General features: G+C 38.0%; 2 protein-coding genes across 8 annotated transcripts in view; both read right to left on the bottom strand.

The window, feature by feature from the left end:
* CEP135 (centrosomal protein 135) overlaps positions 1-9,790 on the bottom strand; it is a 43,701-nt gene extending 33,911 nt beyond the window's left edge. The window contains exons 1-5 of the mRNA XM_086611806.1: positions 9,765-9,790; positions 4,387-4,542; positions 3,040-3,230; positions 2,353-2,520; positions 1,209-1,350 (exon numbers count right to left, since the gene is read on the bottom strand). Coding sequence (XP_086467932.1) covers positions 1,209-1,350; positions 2,353-2,520; positions 3,040-3,230; positions 4,387-4,499 — 614 coding nt within the window. The 5' untranslated portion in view covers positions 4,500-4,542; positions 9,765-9,790. The remainder of the gene's footprint in view (positions 1-1,208; positions 1,351-2,352; positions 2,521-3,039; positions 3,231-4,386; positions 4,543-9,764) is intronic.
* A 1,649-nt stretch (positions 9,791-11,439) lies between these two features.
* Positions 11,440-23,167, bottom strand: part of EXOC1 (exocyst complex component 1) — a 32,789-nt gene continuing 21,061 nt past the window's right edge. For all 7 annotated transcript variants that reach the window (XM_086612385.1, XM_086612387.1, XM_086612386.1 and 4 more), the window contains 8 exons: positions 22,208-22,371; positions 20,366-20,476; positions 19,828-19,904; positions 19,054-19,282; positions 17,726-17,909; positions 15,313-15,512; positions 12,903-13,097; positions 11,440-12,100 (listed from right to left, as the gene is read on the bottom strand). In XM_086612385.1, the coding sequence (XP_086468511.1) occupies positions 11,948-12,100; positions 12,903-13,097; positions 15,313-15,512; positions 17,726-17,909; positions 19,054-19,282; positions 19,828-19,904; positions 20,366-20,476; positions 22,208-22,371 (1,313 nt within the window). In that variant the 3' untranslated portion in view covers positions 11,440-11,947. The remainder of the gene's footprint in view (positions 12,101-12,902; positions 13,098-15,312; positions 15,513-17,725; positions 17,910-19,053; positions 19,283-19,827; positions 19,905-20,365; positions 20,477-22,207; positions 22,372-23,167) is intronic.

Here is a 23,167-nt window from a genome sequence, read left to right as displayed (position 1 = left end):
AGGGATGGGGAATGGGAGCTGTGGTCAGCTCATAACACTTTCGCTTTGCCGTTCCTTCCTTCCTTCTCACACTGTTTCCCTGTTCCAGTGTGGGGTTCCTCCCACAGGATACAGTGCGTCATGAACTGCTGCACCATGGGTCCTCTCCATGCAGTACAGTCCTTCAGGAACAGACTGCTCCAGCCTTGATCCCCCACAGGCCACAGCTCCTGCCAGAAAACATGCTCCTGTGTGGGCTCCTCTCCACGAGCTGCAGCTCCTGTCAGGGGCCTGCACCACAGGCTGCAACTTGCTTCAGTGCATGTCCACTTGCTCCAGTATGGGGACCTCCATCAGCTGCAGTGTGGATATCTGTTCAGATGTGGTGCTTTCCACAGGCTGCATGGACAACTTGCATCACCATTATCTTCTCCACAGGCTGCATGGGAATCTCCACTCCGGCACCTGAAGCACCTCCTCCCCCTCCTTCTTCACTGACCTTGGTGTCTGCAGGGTTGTTTCTCTGACATTTTTCTCACTCCTCCTTCTCACTGCTGCTGTGCACTGTTGGTTTTTTACCCCTTCTTAAATACATTTTCACAGGGAAGCCACCAGCTTGGCTGATGGGCTCAGCTGTGACCTGTGGTGGGTCCATTTTGAAGGCAGGTGGAACTGGCTGAGTGTAGCACAGGGTAGCCACTGATTTCTTCTTAGAGAGGCCACCCCTGCAGCCCCTCCACTGCCAACACCTTGCCATGTAAACCCTCTACAGATGTATTCCAAATAAGAAAAAAAGAATCGACTTGAAACTTTCATAATACAGGTTCCCAAGCCAAAAATAGTAATACAAAAATCAAGAATGTTTTAGTCTTCCAAAATAAAATAAGTTTTTATTTTATTACAGTTTACTCCTATGCAAAATATTAGGCCTAGCTTTTTTGCAGAATACCAAATCTAAAATTAGCTATAACAGTAAAACCAGTATCAAAATCTTAACAGGAATCTTTTAAGGAAATAAGCAGCTTATTAAACATCCATTGCATCTTTGCCACCAGCAGCATTGTCAGTCACTAAGCAAAATCCCACATAAGAACTATAGTGCTCTTAAAACACCATGAAATGCCACTTTGTTTTAGGCAAATTTGAAATGCAGAAGGAGGGTGGGGTTGGAAAAATCACTGCAGATATTTAACACCTATTCTTTAAAACTTAAAAATTCTTTAGATTACCGATTATCAGCCACCTGAAGAAGGTCTGCGATATAAGGGTCCTCTGGCTGAGGAACTGGATAGGCACTAACACCTGACGGAGGGACAGGCTGGTCTATCTGCATGCGTTGACGCCTGAAGGGAATGCTTCTCTTTTTGCCACCTAAAAAAGCCCAAACCCAAAAGCCTGTTACTTAGAGTTAAAGCAAGGGAGTCGTCTTCCTTGCTTACCAAGGAGGACGTAAAAGAAATGAAATTTCTTATTTATTCCACTGCTTCTGAACTGGCACATTTCACCATTTTAATCTTACTGTATTAAGTTGATAAAATTTGTACATTCTAGACAACACCGCTGTTGTAGGTTAGTATTAGCTTTGTCAAAGTTCAGCTTTAGAATAAGGAAACACGCGAAGTTCAGTGTAAGTAATTTTCCCCAGTGTTTAAGACCCTAAATATTCTGCAGTTCAAACGTGTTGAATCTGTTACTGATCTAACTCACTAAAAAAGCTAAATTAAAACTTCACAAAAGACATTTTGTTTTCACATTTAAGAACTATTTTATGACTGAAATAACTTCTGCATTGTTTAGTATTTTATTGGAAAGAAAAGACAATTCCAACATTTCGCAAAATACTTCAATTTCCCTTAGCTTGACAAAAAAAAATGAAGAAAAAGGGAACCCTCGAGAAAGAAATTAACATGAAAGCTTTCAGAGGGTTGGAATATTTGTTTGTAGACATATTTTTCATCTTGCTACTTTTAGATCTTGGTTACAAAAAACTGAATTAGTCATTTACACATCATCAATTAGCTGTCAAAAGATTCAGAACGACTTGCTTCTGACAAGGTGCAGCATTAAAAAAATAAAAATAGCTGTTGATTAACAGTGCTTTCCATTTACATTTTAACTTAATAGTCTTCTATTGAATCTGACTTTGTATTAAAATTTGTCCCTAACGCAACTGATGTGCTAATGTAATTTCTTCCATACAGAGAAAAAGACCGAATTCAGAGCCAAAAGGTCCAAAAGGAAATGTTATTCTGTTGGATAGTTATTTTACTGTAATAATTTCTCTTCCTAGACTAGAGGTAAAAAAAAAGTTTATGTTCTGAAGAATCAAAAGACCCAAGAAAACTTAAAATATCTATGATCATTTACACTCACCAGGTGTTTGTACCACTGCTTGCAGATTCTTCTCTTGAAGCTGCTGAATTTTTTCAGTCTTGGCTTTGTTCTCTTTTTCCAGCATTTTAATTTTATGTACATATTGGTTATTCAGAAATTTCAAGTCAATTGTTTCATGTTCAACTCTCCTGAAGGAGGCTTTCAAATCTTCAAAGGAGAAAACCAGCAATATTATCTTTCTTATTCACTATTGGTTTTCCCAGTTGCACCAAAATAGGCATAACAAGAATCCTATCTTCTTTTTCCATAACATGAAATTTTAAAAAACACATACGTATGTATATATATACACACACGCGCAAAGACATAAAAATGAATATTTATACCTATGATACAAATAATATCCCTTTGTAGAATAAAGGCACATTTATCAGCAGTATTTCTTCATTCTAAATTTAAAAGAAGCATTCCAAGGTATGAAAATATATGTTAAAAAGTCCTAACAGTTTCATATTTGATTAAAACAATGATTTGCAGGACCTCAAAAGCTTTTTAACTACGAAAGAAATGTCTGTGCACGAGCCTTAATTCATTAAAGGCAACAAAGTCAATGACCACTCACACTCACTTATAAACAAAGACAAATGAATCTGCGGATCAAGGATTTGGCCACAATTTTATTATAGCACAGAAGGATTAAAAAAAGAATCATAATTTTTATATTACCTTTAATATGTCGATCAGATTGCTCTTTCAGTTTCAATATTTCTAAATGTAGCTCATTATTTTCCCTTGTAAGCTTAGCATTCTCTGTTTTATAAGGTTCCAAAACAGCATCATAATTGCTGCATTCTTTTTCAGTTTTTCCAGCAGATAACTTTGCACTGCGCAAGCTCTCCGTAGTATGAACAAGGTCACTAGAATAATGGAGCATCAGACGTGTTAGAAATGTTCTCAGCCTTTACAATGCGAATATTTATTATGACCTGAGAAACAAAACCCTTTCCCTGAGACCACGTTAACTGTAGAACAAATCGATTCAAAGAAAGGCATGTAAGAAAAGTGAAAGACAGGAATCATTCACTTAAAAAAGTCAATAGGAAAGGACAGGACTAATATAAAAAAAATAAAGATATTTAAAAGCATATCAGGAGTTTACATCTGATAATTCAATTAACTCTCTTTTCTATGTAGTGAGATATTCAAAATTGGCAAGATATATTTTCCTCCAGGCACTATGTAAATTGTAGCACTACATACTACAAAAGAAACCTGAAGTAAAGAACTACAAAGGCCAGAAGGCTGCTAGTATTTATATGGAGATCAGAAGCTCCATAAGAGAGCAGTAAGTAGCTATAAACATTTTTGTGAAACTAAAATCAAAGTCAGTGATTGAGAGATTAAACCTGTTAGACACCAGAATGAGGCTTAATGTTGAAGGCAGATTACTCCACATCTGCCTACCTATGGTTCTTCCATCTGTATTAGATGTTAAAGAGCAACAGAACCAGAATACCTACATTTGCATGTTTAGCCAAATATAACTGGAAATTACTGTCTGTAATCACATCAAAGCCATGAAATGAGAGCTATATTAAGAAGGTCACCTGAAAAAATTGTTTTTCTTATGTTATGTGTTGTGTAAAAACTGCAGAGATAGTAAATTTAAACTTCTCCAAATGAGATCATAAAAAACAGAACTGTGAATGTTTTATTTTGAGTCACAGTACGGACAACAGGGATTATTTTTTACACAACCAGTTAAAAGAGTGTGTCCTCTAAGCACATATCAATAGTGACTATTCTTGGCTCTCTTATGAGGTTAGACAAGTTAAATTTTCCTAGACCATAGATCCTTACATACAATTCTACTGAATTAAATGAAATCTTCAGATATTCTCATCGCTTAAGGAAACCCATTTGACTTCATCATATACAGCAACTGAATGTTAGCTCTGAAACAACATTGCCTGAAAACAATCTTCAGACTAAGCATTCTCCCTTATATGTCAAAAATTAAACAGTACCTACTATATGATCACTATGTTTTTTAATTAATTGCCTTTTAAATACCTAAAAAGCTTTTCCACCAAAGGTAAACTCTCCACTCCCAACGGTTGCCGATAGCCCAGCTGATCTAGACGTTTCCTGAGATTGATGAACCTCCGCTCTGCATTTGTAGTCATTGTAAACACACCTCCAAAGCAGCTTTTGTCAAAAACAGGACACCTGCAAAAGATTTGTTTTATAAACGTTATGGTATTTATCCTTTAAAGAAGGAATAATACAGAAAAAAGTAATGGAAAAAACATTTTTTGTGCACCAAATACAGTGCATAAGCATGTCCTTAAAATTTAAGTAAACCAAAAGAGAATCATAGAGCAACTAAAAAGTTTTACACATATTTATGTATTTCTTTAAAAATAAATATTTGCCTTGGCAATTGGTTTTCTCTTTCCTAACACCTTAGAGTACAAACATGGATTTTTGTTTCCAGTGTCTAAGAATTGAACTCTGAAAAGATCTTTCTGTGAGAAGACTAAGTAGATTCTCATTTTTCTGAATCATGGTATCTTCCACAATGCAAATAGTCAGACTATTCTCAAAAACCCCATATACTTTTTGGTTGCATATATAAACCTTACCTTCCAAGTTTACAAGGCAGTACTTAACATAACTTATGCCAATCATTTGTAAAATTGCACAAAATATGTATAATTTTAAAGATGGAAAAAAGATGTTCAAAGTTAATCTATGAGGCAAAACTGGAAAGAAAAAAAACCACTGGTGTACTATAATCCTACTTGCATCATTTTCTGGAAAATACGGTTCAAGGATCAGAGGAGTTTTTTTTCTTTTGACTGATTAGTTATCTTTTTATTACTAACCTTATCTAAAAGGAGCTGGATCAGCACTACTGTATCTGAATCCAGATGAGAATTTTGGTTTTGCCACATACATTTGAGGGAGGAAGAATTTTTGCATTGTTATGTCCTTCTGGATTTTGAGATAGAATGAGAAAAGAAATGGAATACTAAAGTTGATGCTCCTCAATATGTGAAGACATCTCTTCAATGTTAGAAATATTTTTTGAAAAATAATTATTTCTGTAAAACATTTTCCCTCGCATTTCTTCAGAAGTTTCAGTATTAACCTATTAGCTGCAAAGACCTCAGCAGCCAAACCGCCAATCTGAGGAAGCATTGTTTGCATCTCATGTAAAGGGAATAGAATATAGAGATCATTTAAACCATGCTGTTTCACAATCTCACAGATTTTTAAAATATATTCAATATATATATGCAGGCAGTTGAAAACAAAATTATTTATTAATAGTAAAATGAGAAAACATGCAAGTTTCTCTCATGTCTGAGGCTGGAAAGTAAGATTTCATTTCACTGTATCAAAGCACTACAAATAAGTCTAGCAATGGGACTGTGGTTGCCAGGTACTGCTCCATGGATGAGAGAAAAATCACCCGTCTTATGAGCACATCATCTGTTCCAGGCAATGCCAAAATATTTGTTTGAAGAAGTTCAGGATGTTGAGATATTAACTGGGCAATGGCATGGAGAACAATCCCTTACATATGGGGCTGGGATGGCTGAAGAGGCACGCCTCCTTCAAATAAATGTACTAAGTGGAAGTCAATGTACTAATGGGTACTAAATGCTCTTCGTTCTCCATCGGCAGCCAAAGATTAAAGCTAAAAGAGGCCTCAGTATTTCTGCATTAATGTTGAGGATTCTGTGTTGAATTCAGGAAAACAGTGATTGTGTTACTGTGTCTCACTTTAACCTCAGGAACACATATCACCACAGAAGTAAGCTGATAACTCTTGAGACCGTCTTCTCCTTGAGAAGAACTGTAATAGTTAAAAAGATTAAATTAGTGTAAAATCTTTCATCAGACTTGATTTAATAGCTTGCGTTTTGGAAAGAGAAAAGATTTTTCTACTAATCATACTGAGAAAGATTTACAGAAGAAACATCAAGAACAAAACTGTGTGTCAGCTTGTAAGGGAATAAAGTTTTTCTACAGTAACTGTGGAGAACATAAACGGACAGATGTTAGCACTCCAGTAACTGCGGCTAGGAATTACATGCAGGATCTTGCTAAATCACTGCAATGGACCTTTAAGTGAGGTGTAGTTACACAAACATACCCTAATATCGAGAGGTACCAATAGCTTTCTGGTTGAATCTCTCTCCTTCCTAAAGACTGGGAATTTTTAATTCAAGACATTATTGCCACCAGAATCAAACAAGATAGGGTATTATCTTATACTCCCTAGAGCCACATCTAATCCAAAATTAGTCCAGGAAATGAGTAGCTGGAGTGTAGGTCCAACAGATATCCAGGAATGAAATTAAGATATAGGAGTTGTTATTTCAGAGAGCTTAACACAGATACTAAAGTCTTGAAAGACAGTAACTGTTGTACACTCTTTGTTGGAAAGAACTTACATGTCAGTAATTCCAGACCTCTGCCATCACAGACAACCATAGCATAAATCTCATATCCTAAACTTCAAGTCTATCACTAGTCTTATCATGACATCAAAAAGTATCTAGTAACTTCTCAACCTGGAAAATTTGGTTTTCTGGAAATAAAAAACAAATATATGACCTGCTGTACCAATTCAGTTGAATCCAAGATCAGTCTGACTCAATATCCCATGTCTCTGACAGTTGCCATAGCAAGAGTATAAAAACATAAAAGAGCCAAAATTTGCTCCTAGATACCTTCTCTTTCTATAAGCCTATAGTGCAGGGACTTGATGGGCCTGAAGTTGAACTTATTTCATTATAATAGGACCTGATAGACCTTTCTTAGACACGTCTAATTGTTTTCTTGAATCTTTTGCACTTTTACATCAAAATAGCCTGTAGCAATGAATTTCTGATTTTAACTGTATGTCTGGAAAAGTATATCATAAACTTATGCGTGTGTGCATCCCACCTCCTTTTTTTCTTTTTATTGTAAAACATATTAAATAATCATTCCTTATTCATGCTTTCAGTCATTCATGATATAGCAAATCTATGTGCCAAACTTTTCTAGTAGCTTGTACAGCTTGTCCCTTTTCCACGCTTTTTCTGAGACTGAGATCACTCTAAGCAGCCATAAAGATTCTTTGTTGTAGCCTTCACTATTCATAATGATTCCTAACTTACCATTTGCCTTTCTGATTGCTCTAAAGCATCAATTAGATGCATTCACAGAGACACTAACATCTCTCTCTCTGAGCAGTAACTGCCACTTCAGAGTCTATGATGTGTATCACTTTGCCTTTATTAACACTGTTCCTTAACTACCACGTTATTACGCAGTCCAGTGATACTCTTCTGCAACCCTCTGACTGATCTTAACACGTCCATATAATGAGCAAATCTCGTCCCTCGCTGTTTAACCCGCTCTTTCAGATCACTGATCAGTGTAAATAGCTGAAAATCTTCTGCACATTCACCGTTAGGTAGTACTTTCTACCTTAACCACTTAGTGAGCTATTAAACGACATTTTCTCCACTTCTGAGAGAGACCTGCTGTCTTAAAAGCCTTTGGCAAAGAACCTTCTCAAATGCTTTTTGGAAATCAAGCTTTCTACATCATTCTTACTCGGTCAACTCAATCCAGAATATCTTTTTCTTTAAAGAATCTTAATAGCCTTGTGAATCACGATTGAGTCATGATGAAAGGTATATTGAGCTTACTAGATTTGCCTGTGAATTTGCAAAGTAGTTGAAAGCACTCTTAACAACTTTGATATTTCCCACAAGATTATACGTTAGCTGCATAAATAGTTCACATAATTCATTATCTAGATATTTCATGTAATTTAGTGACGCAAGGAAGAAAATATAATTTCTATTTTAGATGAAAAACAGAAAATCAGATAAACAAACATTTAAATCTTTAAATCAGGCATTTCCAGACACGGATTTATCAAGCTGTCTAAATGAGTGCATCTTTCAGTTATTCACAATAGCCTCATTTTTTGTTCCTCCTTTGTTCACAGACTGCTAAGGATGACAACTTTCGTGTGCTTCATTTTATGACATGCTTGGATGGTTGGGAGCAGTCTTTTGAAGACCTAGGTGTTAGACATATTTAGCACCTACCAACTGTTCCCTATTGTTCTAAGTCATCAGTGACTGAAATTGAACATCGACATGAAAGATAGGCAATAATGGAACTTCAGATCCAGTTCTCTTAGGCCATAAGTATAAAATGAATCTGCATAAATTTGTGTGAAAGAAGCAATGTTGAAAAGTATTAGACTAACCATTATAGGTGGAATACGAAACAGAAAAGCTTTAGCACATTGAATCCCTCCTTTCAGTCTGAAAACAATGCAGAAAAATTCATGGTGACTATAGATTAAAGAACATCCCAGACATATCCTGGCCGTGGAAAACATAATAGGGTCATTGAGCCATGCAGAAGAACGATAAAACTACAAAGCTGACAATGGAACACAAAGAAATTAGCACGGACAAATTTATATGCTATGAAATCAATTTCTTTATTGAGTCTGTAACATTAACACCAAAGTCAATTAAGGAAGAAATTTTTCACAATGAGGGTGGTGAAAACACTGGGACAGGTTGCCCAGAGAAGTTGTGGATGCCCCGTCCCTGGAAGTATTTGAGGCCAGGTTGGATGAGGCTTTGAGCAACCTGATCTAGTGGAAGGTGTCCCTGCCCATGGCAGAGGGGTTGGAACTAGATGTTCTTTAAGGTCCCTTCCAAACCAATCTATTCTATGATTCTATGAACTGGAGTTTCCAGTCTCAGTTCCGGGAAATACCAAAAACACACTTTTCATTCATCAGAACTGATATGCTAAAGGCTTTTTTTCGTGTGTGTGTGTTGAAATACGTTTACAAAACGTCTATTCCTGACTTGTAATTAGTGGTCACGTAGCTCATTCTGCTATAAAGAGCTAGTTTTGTTTTCACTCAGCTAAAATGGGCACCTAGTGGATCAGCCATTTGACTATACTAATGCTCTAATACATGTCTCCATACAGTCCATGGACACTGAAGGCTGTGTTGTGAAATGCTGTTACTGCAACATCATTTTCAAGATAGCCTGAATGAGTCTGCCCCTGTTTTGAAGCCGATTTGCCGGGAGTTCACTTCTGACTAGATACTCATACACCACGCTTGCTATGAAGTGTTGCCACTTCGCCAATAGAAAGACAACTCTCGCTCTAGAAAAACAGATTTCTTCTTTAAAGAGTCACCAAAACCTTTAAGTCTACGTTACAGCACAAGAAAACTCTTTCTGATTATGAGCCTGCTTGCCACCTAGCTCCTCAAACCGGGAGCTTCATAGCCCTTTCCGCAACCCCAAGCTATACCTACAGAGGAGCAGTCAGCCCCTATAAATAACAGGCTTATTTTCGCTCTCTCCACCCTCCCTCCGGGTCGGCCTTACTAGACATACCGTTAAAAGTAAATTCTTGCAGGGCGAGCCACTAAGGACCAGCCACGATGTTTCAGCGAGGCTTCCTTCAGCAGAGAGGCAGGTCCGGGGGAGAAGGGAGGGCTGCAGAGCCCCGAGGGAACAAGGAACCAGAGCGCAGGCCGGACGCTAGGGGAAGCCGCTCAGGCGAATCCGCGCTCCGCAGGGGCAGAACAGACGGAGACGGTCCAGCGCCACGCTGTCCTCAGGGCTGCTACAACAGCCGCTGCCGCGACCGCGGGAGCCCGTGGGAGCCCGAGTGAGCCGCCGAGCGCCGCTGCCGCCCGCCTGCGAGGAGCCCCGGCCCCACCGGCGGCACTCTCCTGCTTCCCCTGCAGGCCTGCCCGCCGGCGCCCCCGCTCCGCAGACCCCGCGCAGCCACCGAGGCCGCGCCAGCGGTTTGAAAATGGCGCGCGGCGCAGCGGCCGCTGCCGCCCCGTCGCCTCAGCAACGGGGCACGCGCCCGCACCCGAGGCCGGCGGAGCCAACCGCCGCCCGCCCCACCCCTTCCCGCGCGACCGGCAGCCCTCGCGCCGGGGGAGCGGGGCGCACTGCGCCTGCGCTGCCGGCCGGGTGGTGCCGCGGCGCGAGGGGGCGGGGCGCCCTCGGGGTCCGACAGCGGCTGCTGGATCGCTGCGCCGTGGGAGCGAGGAGCGAGCGAGGCGGGGTTGGGGGCTCGGGTGACGGACCCTCCGGAATTAACGCGAGGGTTAATTCCGGGCTGGCCGATGAGCTGTCTCCCGCTGAGGCGCGGCCCATGATGATGGCAGCTTAGCTGCGGTTGCAGCCAAAGCAGAGAGGTGTTACCGCTGCCTGCGATCCGTTTCCAGAGGGTCTGGTTTGCATTTGTTGCCTATAGCATAGTTGCCGTGGCCAGACTCCAGGGAGTGCAGTGTCTGACGTGGAAGTGACAGGTAGTCCTTTTACCAAGGTGTCTGTAGCAGCTTAAGGGAATTCATGCCGACCGTAACCCTTAAGTCCCTCTGGTGTTGCGTTGGCCGCCTTTTGTCATGTGCAAAGACAGCGTAAGCAGGTTACACGCAACTCGTATCAAGTATTTTATAGGTAAACAAAACCAGGATTTAAGGAGCTGCAAGTGTCAGTTAAGCTCACCCAAATCCAGCTGCCTCAATGTGGCCAAGTCACCATCCAGCAGGTTAGTTTTTCCTTCTGAGTAGTTGAACATTCCTATTACTGGTTTGGTGGTGGGTTTTTGTGTTTTGGGTGGTTTTTTTGTTTGGTGGTTTGTGGTGATGTGTGGTTTTGTTGTTTGGGTTTTTTTTTATTCTTGCATTTGCATCTCAAAACTCAAAATCTTAAACTCTCTCTCCATGTTTACCTTTGTTGTACATGTTTCTATTCCATATACACCCCAGCTCCATCCAGCAACTCAGCAATTTCCACAGGCTGTACAGAAAAACTAGGTCCTGAATCACAAGCAGCTGAAGATCCAGGAAGAGGAAACGGTTACATCAGGGGGAATATACTGATGCTACATCACTAAAAGGAAGAAAAAAAACCCAAAACAAAACAAAACAAAAAAACCATGTTGAGAAATAGAGCAATTCTATTTCAATGCCCAGACAAAACAATGGAAATAACTCTGCGTTTTCACCTTTTTGAAATAACACTCCACAAAGAGTATGATGAACACAGTTTAATTAAGAATTATAGCCATAGTTACATTACATCTCAGAACATGAATTCCGTATTCCCACTGTATAAAGTTCCACATCCATACTTTCTAGAACAAGGAAGGGAAGAGATCTGATAGTCTTTAATGCTTACATAATTTCCAAGATGAAAAGTATTAGTGGAAACAGTAGTAGTCTTTTTGCATACTATGAAGGTAGTGCTTACTGCTTTCAGCAAGAGAAGGGATTATAAATAAAAGTATCTAAACATTAGGGGAAGGGAAAAACTATATCCAAAGTGTTTCACAGAATTAATGCTTTCAAACAGTGCTTCAACCCAGTGGAAGAGCAACAAATCCCCGAAGGTTTCATTTTGCCCTGAAAGACATTTGAAGCAGGAGTGTAACTTGACATATGTGGCAGTTAACTACACATACACATGGAAATCCACCTTTTAAAAACAAATAGCGTTGATAGTGTTTGATTCCCTTATACGCAGGCACAAGCTTTGCTAGCTTCTCTTTCCAGAACTTAGTGAGACTGTGCAATACTGGAGCAGTAGTCTAAAATATCCTGTATAGTGAATTCCATAGTAATTCCTGATCCAGGATAGCAGCGAGCTATCAGCCCTTCAAAGTGCTTGTATTGTCGTATAAACTCATCTTGCATGGAATGCCACACAACCTGCCAAAGAAAGCAAACTTTAGGAAACATCAACTGGCACAATACACAATATGTGAACTAAAAACATTGGCTCATTGATTCTCAGCTCAGGAGTCATTTTAAAACTAGTTTGCTAACAACAACATTCAGTAAACTGAGTTGCTACATTAAAAAAAATTATTCGAGCTGTTTACCCATTAAGATCTTTAATGTTTACATGACGCCTACCAAATCTGCAAAGCAGAGAATAGTAAAGAAGATGAGGAAGTTCCCCTGAAAGAGGTATTGCATTTGTCTTGAAAGAAAACACCCCGAACCAGAACAGTACTACTAATTCATGTTTCAGACTTTAAAAAGCTGTTAATACATGCTTAACTCTTAAATCTATATATCATTTACTCCAGTAAGAAAGTTTACAGAGTATAAGAAAAAAACTTGGATAATACAACTATCAGAAAAGATACAATACAAAGTATATTCTGCTATAGTGTACCAGCTAAATTTCGTATTGGGTTAACAGTTCATTTAAATCTAGTTCTCTCTACTTCCAGTATATTTTGCAGAACAGAGATCATCCATTAATGGTCAGCTAGAGAATCATAAAGGAAGTTTCTTTCTGAACTCTATCTCTACTACCACAGTTTAAATCAATGTTACAACAAACAGAATCAGATGGGATTATAAAAAAACTCCGCTCAAAATCCATGTTTTTTGAGAGTTATGCTGAAGTTAGGCACTTCTCACAGAATACATATACAAAAACAATACTAAAAAGCCTTTGTGTAAACACATTACAAGGTTTTTAAACCATGATTTAGTTTACCTGAAGTAAGTTTTCTTCTTCACAGAGGTGTTTATCTACCTTCTTGTAGAGATTATCCAACCCCTTCTTCACTTCCTTACCGGGATACTCCTTTATAACCTTGCGAAGCTCTTGTTTATTAAAAGCCAGTTGATAGCTTACTTCCTCTTCTCGTATACCTTGTGCTACACGAGCTTCAACGCCTTCAAAAAAATGCTAACAAAGAATAACAGCATTAATGATTATCACGAGTCTAAACTAAGTAGTTAAGTCTTTGTCCTAGTTTTAGCTGGGACAGAGTTAGCTCTCCTTTTTAGCAGCTAGAAGAGCTCCGTGTTTTGGTTTTACTCAGGGGCTCGCTCTGAGAAGAATGCTGATAGCAAGTTGATGTTTGAGACTCCAAGGACTTTTCAGTGTGCCGTGTTCTGGCTGGAGTGCAGAAACATGGCGGGATGAGGGGGGAGCATAGCTGGGACAAGGGGGACACGATTCCCCTTGTGATTTGTGGTGGAACTTAAGATTGAGGGACAAACTGGCCAATTGGTATTCCATATCACGCAGCGTCATGCCCAGTATAAAAGTGAGGGTCAGCCGGAAAGAAGGGCTTTTGCGCTTTGGCTCTTTCGCGTTTGCTGTGCTGTTGCTCTATTGTTTTTCTTTCTTTTTCTCTCTCTCCCAGTACTCCCACTCTCGGAGTACTCTGTCTCTCTCTCTGCCCCTCTCTATTTCAGGGCCTTGCGTTCGTCCGGGATTGCAGCTTCGGGACGAGACGGGCTTCGCATACGAGGGGGTGGTGAGCACCTACACTGTGTATTAAATCATCTGTATTAAATTGTTCTTATCTCAACCCACGGGTTTCCCGTTTCTCCTTTAATTCTCTCCCTCATTCCTGGGGGAGGGGGGGGGGAGAGTGAGTGACTGGCTGGGGGGGGGGGGCAGGGGGGGGTGTGTCAGCCTAACCCACGACAGTCTTGATTCTGCTTGATGACTGTTGTGTGTTCCCCCATTTTTGTTTTTTAATTGAGCATGAAGCAGTGCTCAGCCATAAACACTAAAGCACAGCCCAACAATGTAGCACTCCATAAGTACCAGTGTAAAACTGAAATCAATCATTTCTAGAAGCAACCAAGCTTTTCTTTGCAACCTTATAACTAATATGAATCAGCCTCAAAATCCTCAATTAATGAGGCCATAGCCTGGAAAAATACTGTATCTTTCAGATAAACTGATTAAGCACCTGAACAGGAACGTCTCTACTTCAAGCATCATTACACAACAGCAATATTTGTTCATAATTGTCCTCTCTCCTCACTGCCCCACACCAGTTGGCTAAACATAATAAAAGAGGGAAGTATGCCTATGAAATGCACGTAGAGCTACAACATCATTTGAAACAGTGTACTGAGTCCAGCCAGGACAGTTAACTTTCTTCACAGCAACCCATATGGTTCTGTGTTTTGGATTTGTGGCTAAAACAGGGCTGATAACAGACCAATATTTTGGTTATTGCTGAACAGGTCAAACCTGGCCAAAGGGTATTCCATAGCATGTAACATCATGCTTAGCTGTAAAAATTCAGGTTAGAAGAGGGGGCAGGGGTGGTAGTCTGTCTTCAAGGTGGCTGTTGCTCAGAAAATGGCTGGGCATCAGTCCTCTTGTGGGAGGTAATGAGTGACTGCCTTTGCATCATTTTTTTTTTTTTTTCCTCTCTTTCGCCTTCACTGATTAAACTGTCTTTATCTCCACCCCCAAGTTTTCTCACTTTTGCTTTTCCTATTCTCTCCTCTGTCTTGCTTGGGCAGGAGGGAGCAAGAAAGCAGTTAGTTATGTAGCAGTGTTGGTGCTGGCCAGAGTCAACCCACAACGAGCAGGAAGCGCCAATAAAGCATTTTAATTTTCAAAGAGAGAATACATCTTAGACTTTTCTGAACATGAATGGCTGAAATCCTGCTTATAGAAAAAGCAATGAACAATGCAATGGGAAACATTCAGTGGGCAGAACTGAGTCTGAACTTAAATCAGCATTCAGTTTAACACTTAGTTCAACTTCGGGCACATAGAACCTTCCTAAAACTTTTCTTATTGTTGAACAGTTCAGAACCTACAGTAATTTTCTCTGCAGCTGAGATGGGGAAAATTACCCCAAAGCTCCTGACTACTTTTCTCCTTGCTTTTTCCTTCCTCAAAACCATTTGCTTAAGATACAACTGATGCTGAGTCAGTATTATTAATTGCCATGAAAAATTTGGTTATTTTCATCAAAGACTGTTACCTTCATGAGTAGAGCACTCTTGCCAGGCTTACTCGAGTCTAAATAACAAAATACAGCTTATCATAGATGCAATGATAAAGAGTTCTGATAGTGCAAACTAAGCAGTTGAGAAAGACTACTCTGTACCATTTAAATTTATATAAACTCAAATATACTTACATTTAATTTCTCAAGAGGCTGTCCAAGTGAGTAGATTACATAAGACTGAAGATGATCAGTGTATTTCTGTTTGGCTTCTTTTTTCTCAGCCTCAAGACAAGAAATTTTCAAGCGAGAAAGTGTTGCAAAAATATGATGGAAGTTCTCCATCATGACCACATCTCTGGGTGTTTTCTGGCTTTCGTTAGCTACTTTCTCAACTGAAAGAAAAAGGAAGCAAAATACTTAAAATACCAGAAGGACAAATAGATTCAGAAAAACCTAACCAATAACCATAATACTATCAGAAAAGGAATTCTGGATTTTACATCAATGACAACCATTTGTATGAATGATTGTCATTGCCATTAAATGAATCAGTATCTGAGAGCCTTCAAAAGAAGTAACAGATATGCACAGGCTCTAAGACCATGAAATTTGTATGCCAAAAAAGTCACTTATAAAAAGATAAATGAGACTACATATGGTCTCATTTACATAAGTGAGAAACAACCCATATTCTGTGGAGGCTTACAAGCATCCTTTCGTTATCCCTAATAAATTTCACATGATGGAACTACTTAAGAAAAGTCTATTTCTTAACACTATTTAAGAAAAATCAAAGACAATTGATTCCCCTTGTTGCTAGAACAAAGATCTTAAATAAAGTGGTGTTTTTTTTTAAAAAATGTACTTCTCAGTCTCTCAATTTTTGCTTAGTTTTTTTATGGTCAAAGTTACTGTCAATCCCCAAATTTAATAATAAAAATGCATAATTCTGCACATAGGTCTCTTACTTTCATCCTCCCCCCAAAAAAACGAGGGTAGGCAAAATAAATTCTAGCTATCACTCCCTTACTGCACCTAAAAGCAGGCTGAAAGAGGACAGCTTCAACCAAGAGTGCAATTAAGTCTGTATGCCCATTCATCCATTAATCATTTTGCTGAGACTACCAGGATGCCCACCATGAAAGTGACCCTGGGCACCAGAGTATCAATAAAAATCACAAATTCATTTCAGTCAGAACACTGAATTGCCAACTAGGAAGAGTCTGCTACTGCCAATTTTGTTCTTCCTGCATAATTTTCTACCCTCTCTCCCAATTCTACCTGAAGTACTACATCTTTCTGACCTGTTTCAAACATTACCTGTAAATTAAATCTCCTAGTGCATTAAAAATACTGCTTGCACTGATTTTGTATAGAATTTTAACTTTGTTTCATCTTCATTCTTTACTTCTGTCTCTTATCCTCCCCCATCATAATTCTTTGTTCTTTAAGTTTGCTCTGTAATTGAAACAGATTTGTTTCTTTGTCAGTGTTTGGCATGATTTTGAACCCCTTTTAAAGCATGCTTTTCTAAATTCTTCCTACACTAGTTATCTTATCATTGTATAGTTTTACCTGTCTCTTGCTGTTTGCTTAGTTTTATCACTTGAACAGTAAATTCTTAAGGACAGAAAAGCTGGGTGCAATCAAATAAATACTGTCCGGTCAGCTGGGATGCTCCTGCTGACTCATATGGACTCTAGTCTACTGTGCTATGAAGTAATGTCTCTTCACAGTTCCTAGTATGTTCAGAGCCACTATGCTATAACTTCCTCAAACTAACTTTATTGCCTCTGTTGTCTCCTCTTGTCCAATCTTCCCCTAAAAAAGAGGCACGTCTCAGTGGCTGGGAATTACTATACATGGAGCTGTTTGAAAAATTGCAGGGAAATCAGGACGGAGAGGTTTGTCCATCTGTGTCCCCCCATTTTTCCAGAGTTCATTGGCTTGCATATCCCCCTCCTCTTCCTTTTTTTTCAGCATTGGTTTTTGTTGGGTTTTGGTTTTTGCTTTTTAAAACCAGTAGAACAAGGGTATCACTGCTGTTTTTCCAGACTATAGCTGGGAAAATAGGAAGGACTTGGAGAGACATTCTGCTGTGTTAGGCTAGAACACAAAGGACCTAATCTGCCAAGAAAGGGTCAAATCATAGTCAGAACTCAAGTGATTTATTTTAGACAAGGCTGTGAAGATGAATGGTATTAGGGCCAAATGCCGGGGATCTCATCCAGATTTGTCTCCAAATTTAAACTACACTGGGGGAGAAATGACAGGAAACCATTTCAGACTGAGCATGTTGTGTTGCTGCCACCTCCTCTCCCTCTGGAGCCTTAACCACTTCCCTCTGTCATAAATGAAAGTTACTTTACAGGTACGTACCAAGGGAAATACCTACAGTTTGCTCTTAAGGAGTCTATTACAATCAAAAGGTTTATACTTGCTCTCCTACCAATAACAGAGATAATAAAAATTTCAGCGCAATATCAGTCATGTGGCTTGCAATAGAGAGTCTTTTAAAAAAAATCATCTGTTAATTGGAGCAAAATTATATATAAATAGGAGGAAACAATCATTTTAATAACTATGACAACCTCAGAAGACCTACCACTGACAAAAACAGCTCTAATGAGTTTTATGTAGGCTTTATCTAGGTCTCCTCGTCGTTCTGCATTTTTGAAAATTGATTCAGCGAGGGCTGCAAACTCTTCAAATTCAGCAACAAATGGGAGGATCCCAACTTTACTCTTCTTTGAGATTTTTACTTCATCCATCTGCTTCATTTGATTACTCTTAAATTTAAAACAAGAACAGACATTAGCCTCCAACTCCAAACCATGTAACAACTAGTAAGACAAAAGAAAAACGCAGACATACTGAAAAACTGACATTTGTTCAAACACAGAAATAATTTTATCTTTCAATTAGTCTATCTACTTAGTATTCCTCCCTTTTTACCCTCAAAAATTTGTTAAGAAATACAATAATTGGAAAGAAAAAAGGAAGATGGGCAAGTACAATCTTCCAGCTTTTATCCTCCTTTGTTTACTTACTTAGTATTAAGAAAAAAAAAAAAAACAAGGAAAAAAACCAAAACCAAACTTAATCCACTAGAAGCAATTAAAAATTTTCATTCTATAATCTAACAAGGAACTTTGCTGTTCTGATTCAGCCCACCTAACAATTCCTTTTGCTACAAGAAGTTTCTTTAATCTTGTCCTGGAATTTTATTTCTGAGTATAATAATTAAAAAAATCAGCTTCAAAATATTTTAAGCATTAAACTGATCAAGAATGGTTGGTCTTATTATGCTGGCCTAGAATCAAATTGTATTTATGACAACAAAAAAAATTATACCAGCAACTATATTTTCACTTAACTTGCCATATTTCATATAATGATCATATTGTAGTAGCAAAAGGAATTTTCTGACAGAAGCTGCCTCTGCTACTGCCAAAAGATTTGCCATTTTATCTGAACCAAGTTTTTGTTAGATATAAGATAGAAATAACTGAACACATGGAAGAGATGTCCATTTGGCATATTATGCTCAAAGGGGAAAAGCAAAACCCTCCTAAGTCCATGAGGTTTTGTTTTGGTAAGTAAAAAAGGCAGACATACAGTTTACTTGACTGACATCAGTAATCTCAGTAAGAGTACAAGTTTAAACAAACAACTAAAAATGTCAGCTAGCTCACAGCAGCGAATGAGCGGTCGTATTTGTTACAAATAGCTAATTATTGAAGAAAACTGGAACAGAGAGGAAAAAGAAACAGAACCACCAATTAGTTCATCTTTTTTGAAGGTTTGGCCAGTAGAAGAACAATAAAGTTACAAGGACAAATTTAACTATAAAGAAATACGAAATCAAACTGGGTAGGAGTGAGCTTCCTATAATATTATAGTTAGCTTAATCAGAATAATTAAAGAACTTACAATGCATTTATCAAAGTTCCTTTTGACAGTCACCAAAACATTTCCAAGTGTTGTGCTGAGAAAGGAAGCCGGGTCCACATTTTGCGCTGTCCATACATGATGACTCATTTTAACTAACATATAAAGGGAATTAAAACTATCAATCTTGTCCCCCAGTGCTATAAGATTGTTCAGCTCAGGTTCAATACAACGAAATATTTTTGTCATCATTTGCCGGATCATGTCCTTCCTATTAAAAACGCGTAAGATAAAAAATATTACTCTGACAGTTTACTAGGCTATTTTACATGTTCTTTGATAACATTTTTAGGATAAATTTTTTGGATATAGCAGTCGCACTTGCATTCAACAATTCTCTGGATTTCCAGAATGCTGCTAAGGGAAGAAATGCCAATGCCACACAGTAAAAATCAATAGTCACAGGTATAAAATATTCCAGAAACTATTTTCTGAGTGGAAGCTGCCACACACACAAATTCAGAACTTCGCTAAGCATATTTTCCAAAGCATATTTTACATATGACAGTGCCTAGTTTCACTTTGCAAACTATTAGAGAATTAAGCATCCTTTTTTATACTACTATAGGCAGAAACATCAATCCTATATACAAAAATTTTTATATTTACTGACACATTCAGTGTTTAGGAACAAATTAAGAGTTCACTATTCACTTTCACTAAAAGCAAACAATTTCTGATTATAGAGAAAATAGTTTTATATGCCAAATAAATTCACATGTAGGCTTAAGAATCAATAAAAACAGCAACACATACTCAGATGATATTGTTTGTGGAACACCAGAAGTGTATAAACGAGATAAAGTTCCTCCATCCATTTCTTCCGCCTCATTCTGTAGGAACAAGGAATGTATATAAAGGAAACTTAAAGCTTGTCTCCAATTCTATATTTATATCTGACAAAATCAACATAATTATCAGTTTGGGGTTTTGGGTTGTCTTTTTTTACCCCCCAAAGTAGCAAATATAGTGGTTTGCAAGGTTCTGGTAGTTTCCTGGTTATGTTTCACCAAACACAACACTATCCACAACTACTCCCCACTGCCTTCCAAGTGCTTATTGTGATCTTACGAGGAAACAAAGCCACGGCAAAAGAAAAGTGTCAGTTTTAATTTAATAGATTTTTGTATTGGTTGGCCAAAAATAAAGATTCTGCCAGCTAATGAAGAAAAACAAATTACTGATCACGTGGATCACATGACTTCTGAATTTATCTGGCAATTATTTTTTAAACAGGTTTCTTATGAGGCCTGTTCAATATTTTGTACTTCAGTGACAGAATGAAGAGTCATACCATTGTTGTTCCCGAGATGCTCTGATGTTGCTGTAGTTTGAAAAATTTACTAATGAAGTCCTGTTCTGCGAGACACAGAGGCTCGAGTTCACTTAATACTTGCTCGAAAATCTAAAGAAAGCCAAACATTTTATCAATGCACCAAATATTATGAACATTTAGTAATACTAATTTTAATTGTTTGTTGCATAGGATTTTACACTTTCTATCTTCAGGAAGCTTTAGAAGGCTTATTTCTACTTAATAGAAATGGAAACAGCTTGTACTTATTTCTTTTAAAGAGGTATCTGCATCTTCAACATAGTCCCTTCTCATCCATAAAGAGCAATCCATGTTTTTCCACAACTAGAACTTTTCTAGTCACAGCCAGAGGAAGAACTTTTGTGGTATAATGAAAACATTCACATTAATAGTAAGTCATGACTTTTGTCCACATTCTTATTAACTAACAGACTTATTAATTAATAGTAAGTCATGACTTTTGTCCCCACTCTTTTCTGCCCAGGTTGCTGAGAGGAAGAAGACAAAATTAAAAACCTTAGGGAAGGAAAACAGGTAAGCTGTGTATGTAGAAGATAACTGCTCTGTAGAAAAAGTTTCTACATAGCTGCTACAGAAACCAACAGCACATTTTGCACTGAAATAGAAGTATTCATTGTGATTTTTAGATTTAATCAAAATCAAAACACTACTTTGCCAATAACTGATTAAAATAATGTAATTTTATTAACACAAACTACTGAAATTGTAAGTCAGGTGTTAGACATACTTCTAATTTCTTATCTTTACACAACACAGAATTTTCTCGGCCAGTGTTTAAAGATTAAGATATGCAACAATTTACATAAATGAAATCAATCTAGCCACATAGTAAACCCACGCTAGTGAAAATTCTCCTGGAAAAACAACTGAAAACAACTACTAGGTCAGCTGAATAGCTTACAACTCTGCATACATTAGTCACACTCACATGTCCCCAGTGGGTGCGAGATAAAAGTCAAAGTTGCAAAAATTAGCACAATACTTGTACTTGTATAAAACTGTTTTAAAAGGTACCATTTTAATTCCAGACAAGTTCTTGCTACAGGTGTGTAATAACCTAACAATTAATGTTGTTTCAGGCACATATTTCCTCCCAGAAAAAGACTGGGCAAGGATTTGAAGATGTCAGAAGAAAAATACTCATCTTCATAAAATAATTCAAGAGAACAAAAAAATTATTTTTATCTCTCATTCTTGTAACAGCTCCGTTTCCCTCCACAGTACTGAAAAGTCAATTCCATAAGAAGTGAGGAGTGCTCGATTTTAAAGGTTCAGGGGAAAAAAAAAAAACAAACCAAAAAACCAAAAACCAGATGCTGAGGACACTCCCATAATAACTTAGTGCTATTGATTAAAGCTGAAAAATTATGATAACTTTGATGTGAAACCAGTATAAATAAAGTTTTAGGGCTATGCTCAAGTCTTGGCTAGAAGAAGATTATGATTTCTTGTCTTTCACTTTTGCTTGCATACTGGCAAAATGCAACAGAACACATGAACATTTGTATTGAAAAAAATAAAATTAGTTGAAGCATTCACTGCAATTCTTATTTGCTTGAAAATGCATATTGAGCTTAAACTTAATAAACCGTTTTTTATGCTTGATATTCTTTAAAGATTGCATGTAAAGAAAGTAAAAGGAATCTTATAATTAGAGAATAATACTCTGATCTACATATTTCTTAGAAACTGCCTTTGTTAGATTTAAACAGTACAGATTTTTAAACTATACAAGAAGGATATGTAAGATGCTTCTAATACAAAACTAAGCAGGAATCCTATGCAACATTTTGGATTTACCTTATCAAATTTTGTTCTATCAGCCACATCAAGGTCAGAGGCAGACATGTTTCCCATATCCAACAGTGAGGACGACTGAGACCTACGGTTTCCCGAACTCTGAACAGAGAGTTTATTTAGGCTAGAAGTAGACCCAGTTAATTTTCCAGAACTTCCATGAAGACCTGTGAAATAAAGACACTATGAAGGAGGGAAGCAAAGGCGGAATAAAATACTCAAGAAGAACAAGTTCATTACAGAATGTACAAGATCAAGAGTTGCTAGTACTCCTACGTTAAAATCAAACAATTTTTGTCTAAGCTGCAAATGGTTTTGCTATAAATACATTCTTTTCTCATTACAAGGTAACTGAAATACTTAAGCAAGTTTCAAAGTACAATGTAGCTTTATAAGCCCTTATTGTGAAGTATGGAAAAAAGTATAAAAGCAACAAAACTGTGAAACACAGGAACACTGGGATAGACATTCTCCTTGAAAACTTGGAAGCAAAGACTAGTTATGATCTTTGTGAACATACTTTGGGCAAAGGCTGTCACAAGGAAAAGAATTAATCCACAAGAGGGAAAAAAATTAAAAAGCTTTATATACACATAGGCACCTTTTCATCTTGAACTTAATCTTTCTGCTGTTAACATCCTTTCGTCCACATAGTTCACTTCAGCTATTTTGTTGGATCTACAATCCCACAGTAACTCTACTGCTAATGCTCCCCCTCCTTTTGATCATAATTAACATTTGGACATTTCTTCCTGATATTGTGGAGCCTTCTCCTAGGTGAGGAACATATATTTTTATTTTTCCCAAAATTTTCAGAAATGTTGGAACAGGATAGAGAAAGATAGTAACAAAAAAGACCAAGAAATCATCAATATTTGACCTCCATGTAAACTTCTCACATCTCAATCACAAAGCAACTTAGAAGCAATCCTGAAAGTTTCATTTAACTGCTATGTTGGCATC

The sequence above is a fragment of the Tauraco erythrolophus genome, chromosome 5 (assembly GCF_009769465.1).
Source record: "Tauraco erythrolophus isolate bTauEry1 chromosome 5, bTauEry1.pri, whole genome shotgun sequence".
NCBI classification, from domain to species: domain Eukaryota; kingdom Metazoa; phylum Chordata; class Aves; order Musophagiformes; family Musophagidae; genus Tauraco; species Tauraco erythrolophus.
This window is presented reverse-complemented; position numbering and strand designations above follow the sequence as displayed.